Source organism: Phascolarctos cinereus, unplaced genomic scaffold (genome assembly GCF_003287225.1).
Source record: "Phascolarctos cinereus isolate Bilbo 61053 unplaced genomic scaffold, phaCin_HiC Scaffold_5;HRSCAF=322, whole genome shotgun sequence".
NCBI lineage: Eukaryota > Metazoa > Chordata > Mammalia > Diprotodontia > Phascolarctidae > Phascolarctos > Phascolarctos cinereus.
The window spans coordinates 231,097,360-231,111,265 of record NW_027555958.1 but is presented as its reverse complement, the minus strand read 5'-3'; the positions used below and the strand labels follow the sequence as shown (position 1 = coordinate 231,111,265).

The window sequence follows — 13,906 nt, the reverse complement described above, 5'->3', positions numbered from 1 at the left end:
TCCAAGGTAATACAGCCAGAATGTTGGAAAGGCAGGAAGGGAACCAGGTTTTCCTGGCTATGAGAGCGACTCCCTACAGCTATCCCACCTGCCTCTCACAAAGCTGCTTCTCCAGAAGATGCCACAATGCCTCTAACCTGAGGCCTTTCACAAACCAAAAATTTCCATTTTCCTTGAGCAAGTCTTGGGAAGCTTATGTAGTGTTTTTCCCCAAGGGCAAGAAAGGAGACCTGAGTTACCTACACCATTGGCCCTATATCAAGATTTTCTTGTTTTAGAAAACTTGAGTCATCTCATATATAAGCTGTTTTGTTCTCCTTGAGTTCACAGGCCATGCTAGTGTGGGCACCTCTGGCACTGCCCCACTACTAAAGACTTGTAGTGAGTGAGCCAAGGGACTGCAAAGGAATGCCACCTTACTCTGCCTTCTTGCCTCCATCCCTCCACACCAACCTGACCTCCATCTTCCTGGACAGGCTTACTTTAAGTCCTAACTAAAATCCTGTCTTTTACAGGAAGCATTTCCCACTCCCTCTTCATTCTAGTGAATGAACTAGTTTGCTTTGTATATATTTGCTTGCATGTTTCCCCCATTAGACCATAAGCTCTTTGTGGACAGAGACTGTCTCTTGCCTCCTTTTGTATTCCCAGCACTTAGCACAGTGCCTGGCACGTGGTAGGCACTTAATAAATGTTGATGATTGACTGATGTAGCCTTGGTGACTTTACAAAGCCAACAATGATGTTCTATCCTCCCTCAATAGTACTGTCTTTTCTTGGACTCTCCCTAACATAGGCTCCCAGAACAGATTTAGAACTAGATGGAAACTCGGAGGTCACTGAGCCAAATCCCTTATGTTACAGATGAGGTAAATGAGGCACAGAGGGGGAAAGTGACTTTCCCAGAGTTATACAGCCATTATGTGTCCAAAGCAGGGTTTGAACCCCAGCCTTTCTGCATCCAAGTTCTAGACCCTATTCAGCATGACATGCTGCCTTTCATTATCCCCAAGTTTAAATTAGGGCTGCTTATGACCATCAGGAAACACAAGCTCTGCTGAAGCAGAGCCCTATCTAAGAGGCTCCAGGACAACTAGGAAAAAATTGGCTTTAACTAGAGTCTAGAACTGGTCGCTGATCCCCCTTCTGTATATAAAGCACTCACAGAATCAGAAAAATGCAAGAGGGCTAGAAGAATCTCAGAGACCCCATCTAGTCCAATCCTCCAGATGTTAATGAGGTCCAGAGGGATGATGGGCCTTGCCTCAGGTTACACAGTAGATCAGTGGTTGAGCTGGATTACAGTGCAGGTCTCCTGAGGTCCTGTCATTATAGTAAAGCTGCCATATTGGTGGGTCATACAAGTCATTTCCATTCAAGTCAACAACAAAATGCTCCTACTATGTGCTTGGGACTATGTTAGGAAGTGGGAACCCAAATAAAAAAACCTTAAGCACTTGCTGATCCTCAAGAGGTGGCAATTAATTTTACTGGCAATTAATCACAGACTTGTGATGGAGCCTCTTCTGGCTTATTGTTAGTTAACTTTTCAAATGTAACAGAATGTTTTGTCTTTAGATTATAAGCTTGTTGAGGGCAGACTGTCTTTCTTTTAATTAATTATATCCCCAGCTCTTAACACAGTGACTGGCACATTGTAGGTGCTTAATACAATTTTGTTGGATTGGACTGGATATGTCTTGTATTCCCAGTTCACCAATAAATTCCTCGAGAGCCAAGGTCGTTTCCTAACTTCTGGGTATTCTGCTCCATAACTAACATAGTTGTTGTTCAGTTGTTTTCAATCATGTCCAACTCTTCATAACTCCATTTTGGGGGGTTTTCTTAGCAAAGCTACTGAAGTGGTTTGCCATTTCCTTCTCCAGCTCATTTTACAGATGAGGAAACTGAGGCAAACAAAGTTAAGTGACTTGCCCAGGGTCACACAGCTAGTAAGTGTCTGAGGCCAGATTTGAATTCAGGAAGATGAGTCTCCCTGACTCCAGGCCTGGAGCTCTAGCCAATGTACCACCTAGCTGCCCCACAGCTAACACAGTACACTTCGCATAAAAAAAGCCCTTTCTAAATATCTTGTGATGGTTTATAGGTCATCTTGAGGTTACAAGTCAATACTCCTACAAATAAGTTAAGCCAACGTCTTCCTGGTAGAAGAAGTATGACAACCAGTTAGACTTGGGAGTGTAAAAGATCCTCATTCAAAAGTTGTCTCAAACACTTACTACGTGACTGTGAGTAAGCCATTTAACTGCTCTTTTTTCTCAATTTCTTCATCTATAGGGGGTAGGTAAGTGGAATAGTGGGGAAAGCACCGGGCCTGGAGTCAAGAAGACTTGAGTTCAAATCTGGCTTCAGATGCTTACTAGCTACCTGACCCTGGGCAAGTCATTTCACCCTCTTTGCCTCAGTTTCCTCATCTGTAAAATGAGCTGAAGATGGAAATGGCAAATCACTCCAATATCTTTGCCAAGAAAACCCTAAATGAGGTCATGAAGAGTTAGACGTGGCTGAAAAATGACTCAGTAACAACAAAATGAGCATACCAGAACTTCTCTGGACATTTCTATCGTGCCCCTGGAAGCTCATTACTGGGGAAACCTCATCATTTTGTAAGTCTTCATCAGCCTTGGTACTCTACCTCATCACCATCCTCTGCCCTCTGACTGAAGGATGGAGCCATGTCATTTCTCACCTGGATGCACCTCCCCACTTTTCAGCTTCCGTTTGTGTGCTGTCTTCCTTCACCAGACTGCAAACTCCTTGAAGGCAGGAGCTGCCTCCTCCCCCCCCCCGAATATTTATATCCCTAGCACTTAGCACAGTGCCTGGAACACAACAGGTGCTTAACAAATGTTCTATGACTAAGAACCTATTTCCCTGGGTTGTTGTGAAGCTCAAATGAGATACAGAAAGTGCATGTCACCTCCTTATTCAATAAACTCCCATGGCTCCCTATCACCTCCAGAATCAAATGCAAAATCCTCTGTGTGGCATTCAAGGCCCTTCATAATCTAACACCCTCCCTCACCTTCCTCATCTTCTTACACCTTCCCCTCCCATCCCAACCTCCACGTGCTCCCTAATTCAATGACACCAGCCTCCTGGCTGTTCCACAAACAAGATAACTCCCACTCTCAGCGTCAGATATTTTCTCTGGTGGTCCCACCCACCTCAAAGACTCTCCCCTCCTCTGTTAGCCTCCTAGCTTCCTTCAGGTCCCAGCTAAAAATCCCAACTTCTACAGGAAGCCTTTTTTTTTTTAAGGCAACTGGGGTTAAGTGACTTGCCCAGGGTCATACAGCTAGTAAGTGTCAAGTGTTTGGTCTGAGGCTGGATTTGAATTCAGCTCCTCCTGACTTCAGGGCCAGTGCTCTATCCATTGCGCCACCTAGCTGCCCCAGGAAGCCTTTCATAATCCTAGTGCCTTCCCTTTGTAAATTATTTCCTAATTTTCCTGTATATAGTTTATACATATTTGTTTGCTTGTTGTCTTTCCCATCAGATTGTGAGCTCCTCAAGGGCAGGGACAGTCTTTTGCCTTTCTTTGTATCCCCAGTACTAGTAAATGGCCTGGCACACAGTAGGTGCTTAATAAATACTCAATGAGGGGCAGCTAGGTGATGCAGCAGATAGAGCATCAGCCTTGGAGTCAGGAGGACCTGAGTTCAAATCTGGTCTCAGACACATAACACTCACTAGCTGTGTGACTCTGGACAAGTCACTTAACCCCAAATGCCTCACCAAAAAAAAAAAAGTTCAGTGACTGAGTGACATCACAAACCTTAAAGAAGCTTATGAATGTCAACAAGATGTCATTTTCAAATGAAATAATATTACCATTTATTTCTACTGTAGGTATCTGTCTCTGTGTATCTATAGACAGAGATCTATAGGTCCCATGGTTACAGATCATGCTTAGGGAAAAAAAAAAGCTTGTGCTATGATTCTAGGCCATGGATGAACAAGATAGTATTTCTGCTATCATGTTACCTCCACAACCTTTGTTTATTTCTGAAGGCCCTTAAGAAGGAATGAAACATTCTAGCTATTATTATAAAAATAACAAACTATGGGCATTCAACATATTGAAAACAGTGTAAGGCAACAGATGACTAATAAGTTGTATCCCCCCTATTAACTGGGACACTGGGCACTCTCCTTTAAAAGGCATGTCATTTTACTCAGATTTATAGAACACAATCATTTCCCTGGGATTATAAGACCATGGATTCAGAGTTGGAAGGGTCATTAAAAGGCATCTGGTCTAAACTCGTAATTTTACAGATGAGGAAACTGAGGCTTAGAGAAGGTAGAATTTGCCCATGGTTTCACACAGGCAGATAGAGGCAAAATTTGAACCCAGATCCAGTGACTCCTAATTCAGTACATTTCCCACTGCCACATGTCAGGATCAGGAATCAGGAACATGTGACCCACCCTGGGGTCAACCACAGACATATTTAGCTGACCCTCCTCTATCCAACTTAAGGTCAGGGTGACGTCATTCTCTTCCCGCCTAGCTGTGGGATGGGCTCGTGCTAAACATCAGGGCATTAGAAGATTGAGCAATCAAACAAAGGAGAGGCCCTTGAAATCAGGGGGACCGGGTGTCAAGCTCTGCTTGGGCAGGTGAAAGGATGTCCTGTGTATCAACTATTGGCTTATTTTACTAGTCATATTCATAAAAAGTAACCCTCACACCCTTATTCCCTGGAGTGATAAGTATAGATGGGACAGAGACGAGAAGAAGAGAGAGCACGTAGCACTATCACTTACCGCACAATCATCTATGATCTCGGCAAGACGTGTCCGGTGTTTCCGGCCTAAGCGCATGATTTTCTTCCACGTGTAGTAGTACTCAACACATTGGGCCACGGTCTTAGACTTCACCTGGAGGGAAGGGACAGATTACTGAGGTTAACACCTTCAGATTCTTCAAAGAGCAGATTCTTTTTTTCACTTCAATGAATGAAGGTTTTTGATTTTTTGTTCAAGAGACAAAAAATGTCCCCCTGACATCAGCTGGAATGACAGACAAAAGGATGAGCTGCAAAATCACTTGGTCTGGCTCCAAGGCAGCAGAGAATTTTACTGCCCCACTCCCTCCCCCAAATGAAAGCATATGTGGTACAAGACTCATTTCTCTGCCAGGTTGTTCAAAGAACTGGGCATATGGGACAGCAATACCACCCCCCCCCAAAAAAAGAAAAAATCCAGGTACTTCATATAATGCCAATTTTTTAGATGTGTTAGTTTTCCTAAACTACTTTTCCCCCTTTATTCTTGATTATAATGGAAAGGGAAGAGGGAGAGACTCCTTGTTATAAGGAATGGCTTTCTAGGAGGGGTGAAAGAGAGATTCTTTGGACCAAGGGATGCACTCTGGAAAGGGGAGGGATCCCTTTTAATAAGGGACATGTTTTTCTGGAAGGAGGAGGGTACAACAATTTCTTGTTATAAGGAATGGTTCAATGGGAATGGAGAAAGATACACTGGGAAATATAGGGGAAGTTATAACTAAAGATAACAATAAATTTTTTTTAAAAAGTCCTAGAAACAGGGATGGCACTCTACCCTTGAGAACAAAATGAAGATCTTTGCCTTCAAGGAGCTTCCTGTCTAACAGATGAAATAAAACAAATAAGGGTAAGATACATCATTACATAAGTGCATTGGAAGGGTACAAATTAAAGTGCTATGTGAAGATATGGGGAGATAAATTACCTAAGGGGGGGAGGGGAGATAGAGGAGCCCTGGAAGAGGTACATTAGGATGGGGCTTTAAAAGATAGGCAGGAATCTAACTGGTGAACTGAGGATGGCATTCCAAGCATAAGGAGTGGCTTGAATCAAGGTCTGGAGGCATGAGAACACTGGCACAGTTCAAGGCATAGAGTTGTCCAGTTGGCCTAAAGAACAGAGTATGTGGAGGGGAGTAAAATGAGACGAGGATGGAAATATACCAGGTCCTAGAGGACTTTGAATGCCAGGGAGAAGAGCATAAACTTTAATTAGGAGGCAACAGGGAGCCACTCACAATTTTTGAAATAATGGAGTAACGTGACCAGATTTATGGGCAAGGAAGGTTAAACTGGGAGCAGCAGGAAGAATGGATTTGAATAGGAGACGGTGGATTTGGGAAGACTTCTTTTTTAAAATAACTTAGGTATAAATGCCAAGAGTGTGTACGAGGTGGTCGCAGTAGGGGAAAAAGAAGAGAGGTGAGATTGAAGCAATGTTTCAGAGAACTGATGTCTTTGTAATACCTGCATGTGAAAAGGTAGGGAGGAAGAAGAGTCTCCAATAATCTTAGGCTATTGAGTAAATGGTGACACCAAAGACACAAAGTAATCTTTAGTCCACACTATATTGCTGATTAATTAATTCATTGTTTATTAGCTGCTGTATTAAGACTTTTTCTTTCAAACTCGGGGCAAGGAGCCCTGCCCACATATACATTAGCACACACACAGTGGGTTGGAGAGGTTGTTTCATTTTCGTCAAGAGAAGCTTTCTTACCATCTTCTGTACAAAAATAAAATCTTTGCTGTAAGTGGCTAGTGCTTTGTTAAATAGTTTTCTTTCTAGGGAGGTCCACTTGTCCGATCCTAAGAGAAAGCACAAACATCACATAAGCATCTCGACCATTTCTTAAGTGATTCTCTCTCCTCACAAATCTCAAGTGTTTCCTCTTTGTTGGTTATAAATTGACATCAGTCATGTGACAGAAAGCAGGAATGTGATAGTCCACAATTTACACTGTGGCCTTAAAAATGGGTTTAGATATGCTGAGAGAGCCTTAGCTTGCCAGGGGGAAATCTTTGAACCACCTGCCTAAACAAGGAAATCTCGCCAGTGCATTTTTTTATTTTTACAATAAAATACAGGTAATATATTTTGAAACTAAGTCAATGCGCAGCCCACATGGATCCCTATGCACAGTTTAGTGGCTCATGTTTCTATTTTAGTTTGACCAGTTTTAGAGGATTTTTCAACTCTCTGGTGCTTTGCCCCCACCCACAATATCTCAAGAGAGTACTGTATGGCACCCTGCAAAGTGGTGAAGCCATCAGCTTCCCTTGCCAAGCACACAGTTCCCAAAACTCAAGGTAGAGAGGGATGTGGATAAAGGAACTTTATTTATTAGTTGAGGAAAACAAATCAATCTCTTTTATGAGTTTTTGGAAAATGTGAATAGCCATCCTCTCCAGAAGAAAGGTCCCCTTACAAGCATGCACCAGGAAGAGCTCCCAGCAAAATCTGCCTCTCCTAGACCCAAAGATCTCTCCAGTGTGTTCTTCACAAAGTTGCTAAAGTGATTCTCCTAAAGTAATAATAATGATGATGATGATGATGATGATGATGATGATAACAATAGCTAATATTTATATAGCACTTATTATGTGCCAGGCATGGTACTAAGTGCTTTACAATTATCATCTCATTTAATCTTCAAACTACGCCAGGAGGTAGGTGCTATTATTATCCTCATTTTACAGATGAGGAAACTGAGGCAAACAGCGGTTAAGTGACTGGCTCAGGGTCACACAGCAAGTAAATGTCTGAGGTTGTATTTGAACTCAGGTCTGTCTGACTCTAGGCCCAGGGCTCTATCCACTGCACCACCTAGCTGCCAAAAAGTGAAAGTCTATTAGGGTATATAGTGGCACAAGTCTGCAATCCCACGAACTGGGGGAGGCCAAAACTGAAAGATCAGCTGAGTCTGAAGTTCTGAGGTAGGGCTGGGCTCAGGTGTCTATACTAATTCTATCTAGCACCTGGGAAGTGGACAGCCACCAAGGCGCCAAAGGAGAAGCCAAACAACTCAGGTCTGTAAAACAAAGCAGGTTAAACACTCATAGTGATAAGTAAGGTGATCAGGTCTGGAAGGGCAGCTAGGTGATGCAGTGGATAGATCGCTGGCCCTGCAGTCAGCAGGACGTGAGTTCAAACCCAGCCTCAGACACTTACTGGCTGTGTGACCCTGAGCAAGTCACTTAACCCTGTTTGCCTTAGTTCCTTCATCTGTGAAAAGGAAATGACAAACCATTCTAGTATCTTTGCCAATGCAACCCCAAATGGGGTCATGAAGAGTTAGACACGACCTCAACGACAACAGGTCTGTGAGTGGCCACTTAACTTCCTGGCTGAGGGAGACAGGGAGATCCTTTCATCTTCCCTTTCCAGCCCCACTTGCAGACAAAACCCTAACTCCTTCCATGTCACCTCCTTTAATTCAGTAAACTCCAACGGGGCACCCTGTTGCCTTTAAGATCAAATACGAGCTATTCTTTAGTACTTAAAGCCATTAACAACCTGGCATCCAAACTACCGTTCCAGTTTTCTTAAAAATGACTTTCCTTCCGCTGCTCAGGAATCAAGTCATACTGGGCTTCCCGCTGTTCCTCACACATGAATAATATTTAATCTTCCATCTCCATGTCTTTGTCTGCAATGCCCCTCTCCTTGTCTCCACCTCCTACAGTCCTTTCTTTCAGATCTCTGCTCAAATGCCACCTTCTACACAAAGCCTTTCCTGATGCCTCCAGCTACTACCGCCTTCCCCACCACAATATACTTGTATATGCTTATGCTGACTTTTCCAATTGAGTGTAGACTCCTTGAGGGTAGAGATGTTCCTTTTTTGTCTCTGTATTCTTTGTGCCTGGCACATAATGGGGCTTAAAAAATGCCAGTGGGTTATTTGAATGATCACTTTCAACAAGTCAGAAGGAAAAAGGTGAGTTTGCAAGAGAAAAGCAAAGGTTCCAGGGCCAGAACTCATGCAGACACAGGCTACATTAAAGGCTGTCTCAACTTCCAGAGTTCTACTGTCTCCACGTTTCTTAAGCTCCCCAATTACTATAGTTCCCACCAACGTGTTTGTGTCCCGGTCATCTTGGCAACTCAAATCCTCCATTATCCTGATTGTGGGCACAGCCTGGCTGCTAAAATCTCTCAGAAAGTTCACTAACAGCCATGTGAATTTAAAACACAAATAACAAAATACAGCATTTGCCAGGCAGCAGAGGGGTTAGAAGCCCTTAATCCCTTAATAAATGTTAACCAGTTTACACTTAACTGCCCTGCCAAGCCCCAGAGAAGCTGTTTCAAGTAGCCACAAGCCCCCTGGGTTTTCCTTTGCTTGTGGATGAGGGAAACAAGAATAAAAATAAAAAATAACTTGCCTTTATAGAGGCTGTTAACATTCCCCACTGGATACTGGCAGTTTTTTAAAAGCTCTCTTCCAATGTTATTGGCAAAGGTAAGAGATTGCGACCTCTTCTCAGTGGGTTCAACGAGCATCTTGCTCTCAATACACTGATGAGTGAAGCCGTCAAAAGGAGCCCGCCCAGGCGGCTGTCGTACCTGGAAAGTGTCAACGCCTCGTGGATGAATTGGACGAAGTTCAGATGGACTAAATATCTTCTGGCACACAGAGGCTTGTTGGCAAGAGAGCTCAAAGTCACAGTGGGATCATTCCTGGAGGACGGAGGCCAACTCCTCCAATGAAGCCATTTGTGTGTCCCTAGTATCGTCTCCCTCCTTGATTTTCCTTGAGTATATATTGTGTCTCTCCAGTAGAATGCAGGCTTCACGTTTATGGCTTTGTACCCTAAATGTCTTTGCATACAGCAGGTGCTTAATAAATGTTTGCTAAATTACAAGGTTGCCTTAGTGGGTGAAGGGGACTAGACTTTTGATTTCATAAGTGAGCTACCAGTAAAAGAAACCTGCTTTCCCAATGTGGACTGGCAATCATTCACCAATTTGTAGTCTTAAAGAGTTAAAAGAGGCACTGAGACTTTAAGTGATTTGTCCAGAATCCCACAGTCAGTATGTGTCAGAGGCTGGACCTAAACCCAAAATGTCCTAAATGGCATGTCAATTCTACATCCAATATACCACAGTGACATACTGTGGTCAAATAAAAACTTTGATTTAAGGTCTACAAAGTGCTTTCCTCACAAAATCCCTATAAAGTCAATAATGTAAGTATCAGCTCCATTTTATAAAGAGGAAACTCAGTCACAGGACATCAAATGACTGGTTCATGGTCACATAACATATGTCAGAGTAAGGAAAAACTTAGAGATCATAGAGGTACAAGAAACCTTAGAGGTCATCTACTCTATCCTCATTTAGAAGATGAGGAAACTGAGACCCACTGATACTAAGTGACTTACTTAGGAGGCAGGAAGTGTCAGAGGTGGGATCTGAACCCAGGACCTTTCAATCAGTCAGTTCTCATCCCACTGTACTATGCTGCCTCCCACGAGCACAGCAATTCTGATTCTGTGATCAGAGACATTTCTACTGAAGTGTTGGAATCCAGACTATTGTTCTCTGAGAATCCAAATTCTATGTAGCCTGCTCCCCTCCCTACCATTCACCCCAAGAACACTGTCTCCAAGATAGTCCTGACACGTCCACTGTCCCTGCTTCCTTACACAGCTGTGTGAGGGTTTGTCTTCCAAAAACATCAGGGTTCCCAGGTCATATCTGTAAAGTGTCCCAGGTTTATTTCTTCCCCTTGATGAGGAAAGTAACTTCTTGGACCCTCAAAAAGGGCAATGTCTCCAATAAGACTCTAGGATTCTATACACTGTCACTGGGAAGACGAAGCCAAATGGGCAGGAGCCAGGCAGCTCAGAAGAACCATTTCCCAGCCTAGATTCTGTCTCCCTCGTTAGGGCTCAGTGAGCACATCACCAGCTTCTCAAACATATCTGCTCATAGCTCACCTCACACTGACGGGCACAGCACCCATCTAATCCAATCTAAGAAACATTAAAACACCTACTGTGCGCAAGGTGCTGAGGCTATAAGGAAGAAAAAAAACAATTCTTGTCCCCAACTAGCTTACAACCTATTGAGGGGAATACAACACAACAACAGGTCTCCCATGCTATGAACCACCCTTCCCACGAAGGAAAGAGGTAAGAGATAGACATGACTTCCCAAAAGTGAAGGGCTGAGAGTTTCTCTTGACTCATTCAAGTTTGAATACCATGAAAGTGAAAGGGAGGGTCAAAGTAATGCCAGTGAGACTTGAAAAATTAACAGGGAAGTTAGTCATGCTCAGCCAGGTACATCACTGAACAACATAAAATATGCCAACACCTGAAATGAATCATCTTCTTCCCTCCCTCACTCCAGTCTGTAAAATGTATACTGCCTCAAATTCTTTCCATCCTTCCACATCCAGCTCAGATACTAAGTCTTCCATCAAAGCTGCTTCTCCTTCGAGGCTGTCTCCACTCAAACTGATCATATTGCTTAGATGCTGGTGGGAGTTGCCTACTGTACCCCAACCCCCAAACCCAGGCATTCTTTCTCACTCCTTTCTCAAGGGGCTCAGCCTTCCTCTCCCCTACGATCCCAAAACTTTAACTGAAGAAATTCACTATATATATGTCAATGTTCCCTTAAGTACCTTGTTCTTCTGGTTCATCAACCTCAACTACAAATTCACCTCATGAATGGTCACCCCCTAAATCTCACCATCATCCACAAGGGTTTCACTTTCATGATCAAGAATGCAGAAATTCCTCCATCCGACCACAACCTGCTATCATGCCATCTATCCTTTGTCCTCACCATGACCTCAACCTGTTGGAGCTCTCTCTTAGGGGAGCACTCTGGCTTCACTTTCCTTTCTTCTCAAACTTGACCTTATATTTAATTATCATCTCTATGCAGATGATTCACAGATATTTTTCCAATTCTAACCTCTCTCCTGACCTCCAGGCTCTCATCTCCAACTGCCTATTATAGACCTGAAATTCAACATGTACAAAACTGAACTTATCATCTTTGCCCCCCAAACCCTCCCTCCTTCCAAACTTTCCTATTACTATATCAAAGGTACTACTTTGCTTCCAGTCATCCAGGCTCAAAACCTAGGTATCACTCTCAATTCTTTACTCTTTTTCACCCTGAATACCTAATCAGCTGTCAAATCCCATCATTTTTCTCATTTCTGAGAAATGGGACTTCTCCATTATGTCCCAGAAAGCTTATTATTGGGATAACTTCATTATCCTGCAAGATCTTATCAGCCTTAGTACTCCACCTCATCATGACACTCTACCCCTCTGTTTGGAGAGTAAGGGGCATCAACTCCAAATCTCCACTTAAGGAGAGAGCTCAGTTCAGACATCTCTCCTCATTTCTGACCTGGATTTACTACTTTGGGACTTCTCCAACTGACTTCTCCATCATGCCCCCTGAGTTGGGTAATTTTGCCACACTCCCCCCACCCCCAGCTTTTCAACTTCCTTTTGTACACTGTCTTCCCCTATTAGACTGGAAGCTCCTCAAAGGCAGGGGTTTTTTCTTTATATCAGTATCTTCGGCATTCAGCACAGTGCCTGACACACTGTAGGAGCTTGGTAATAAAGGTTTATTGACTTCTGACTATTTTTACCTTTGTAACAATGCTCCCCCTTTGACGATGCCACCCTGGTCTGGGCGCTTGTCACCTCACTCTTAGAATACTGCAACAGCTGGTTGGTTGGTCCCCCTGCCTCAAACTAGCCCCACCCAGCCCATCTTCCACTCAGCTATTGAGACGATCTTTCTAAAATGCAGGTCTGATTATAAACTCCAACGGCTCCCTATTACTTCCAGGATCAGATTTTAAATCCTCTGTTTGGTTTTTAAAGTCCTTCATAACCTGGCCCCTTTCTACCTTTCTGGTCTTCTCATATTTTACTCCTATCCCTCCATGGCCTCTGCAACCCAGTGATACTGGTCTTCTTGCCCTTCCTCAAAAGGAAACTCCACCTCCCAACTCTGGGCATTTTTACTGACTGTTCACATGCCTGAAACATTCTCCCTTCTCATTTCTGTCTCTTGGCTTCCTTAGGCCTCAGCTAAAATTCCACCTTCTCTAAAAAGTCTTTCCTGATCCCCTTTCTCCTTTATCTATCTTCTTTATAGTCATTTCCATGTTGGCTCCCCTGTTAGTCTGTGAGCTCAGTGAGGGCAGGAGCTATCTTTCACTTTTCTTTGTAACCCCAGCGCTTAACACAGTGCCTGCTAGTTATGCCACAGCAGGTGCTTAATAAATGCTAGCTGACTGACTGATGGACATTAAGAACAATACCAGGACAGCACAGAAGCAGAGGCAAGAATGGATAACACAGGTTGGACATACAAAAGATTAAAGAAGTCAGAGTAAGAGGCAAGACCGCTGAGGTTCATTCAGAAAGGTTTTATTAGAAGAGGTGCGCCTACAGGTGGACTTTGAAGGAAAGGTCCAAACAAAATGGCATTAAACACAAAATGGCCACGGGGCCATAAATCTAGACAAGCAAAGGACCACAGAGTCATCATCTATTCCAACAAGCTTATTTTACAGACACAGAAACCTAGGGGTTGGATAACCTGTCCAAGGGCACACAGATAGTACATTTTTAATCAATTTTAAAATAGGGCACAGTCTCAGGAAGATGTGAATTCAAATCCAGCCTCAGATTCTTCTGAGATGTGTGATCCTGGGCAAGTCACTTCACCTCTATTTGCCTCAGTTTCCTCATCTATAAAAATGGGGACAGGATAATAACAACCCCTACCCTCCAAGGCTGTTGTGAGGATTACAAGAGATAATGATTGTAAAGTGCTTAGCAGAGTGCCTGGCACATAGTACCCAATAACAGGAATATTGTTAATGTCAAATATAACATTCCCTTCTATGTCAAAAGGCCCTACTGACAGTAAGAAAGCCCCCCTCCAATGATTCTAGGAATGTCCATGCATCCCTCCTGCTCTTGAGAGGGAAGGGGCTTTCTTACCATCAGTATGGCTTTTTGACAGAAAAAGGAATATTATATTTGATATTAACAAAATTCCTGTCAGCAGCTATTTAAATGTTAGCTATCATT

General features: G+C 43.3%; 1 protein-coding gene across 19 annotated transcripts in view; it reads right to left on the bottom strand.

Moving 5' to 3' along the window:
• TRERF1 (transcriptional regulating factor 1) overlaps nt 1-13,906 on the bottom strand; it is a 323,931-nt gene that overhangs the window by 17,182 nt on the left and 292,843 nt on the right. For all 19 annotated transcript variants that reach the window (XM_078155359.1, XM_078155357.1, XM_020976819.1 and 16 more), the window contains 2 exons: nt 6,537-6,625; nt 4,795-4,908 (listed from right to left, as the gene is read on the bottom strand). In XM_078155359.1, coding sequence (XP_078011485.1) covers nt 4,795-4,908; nt 6,537-6,625 — 203 coding nt within the window. The remainder of the gene's footprint in view (nt 1-4,794; nt 4,909-6,536; nt 6,626-13,906) is intronic.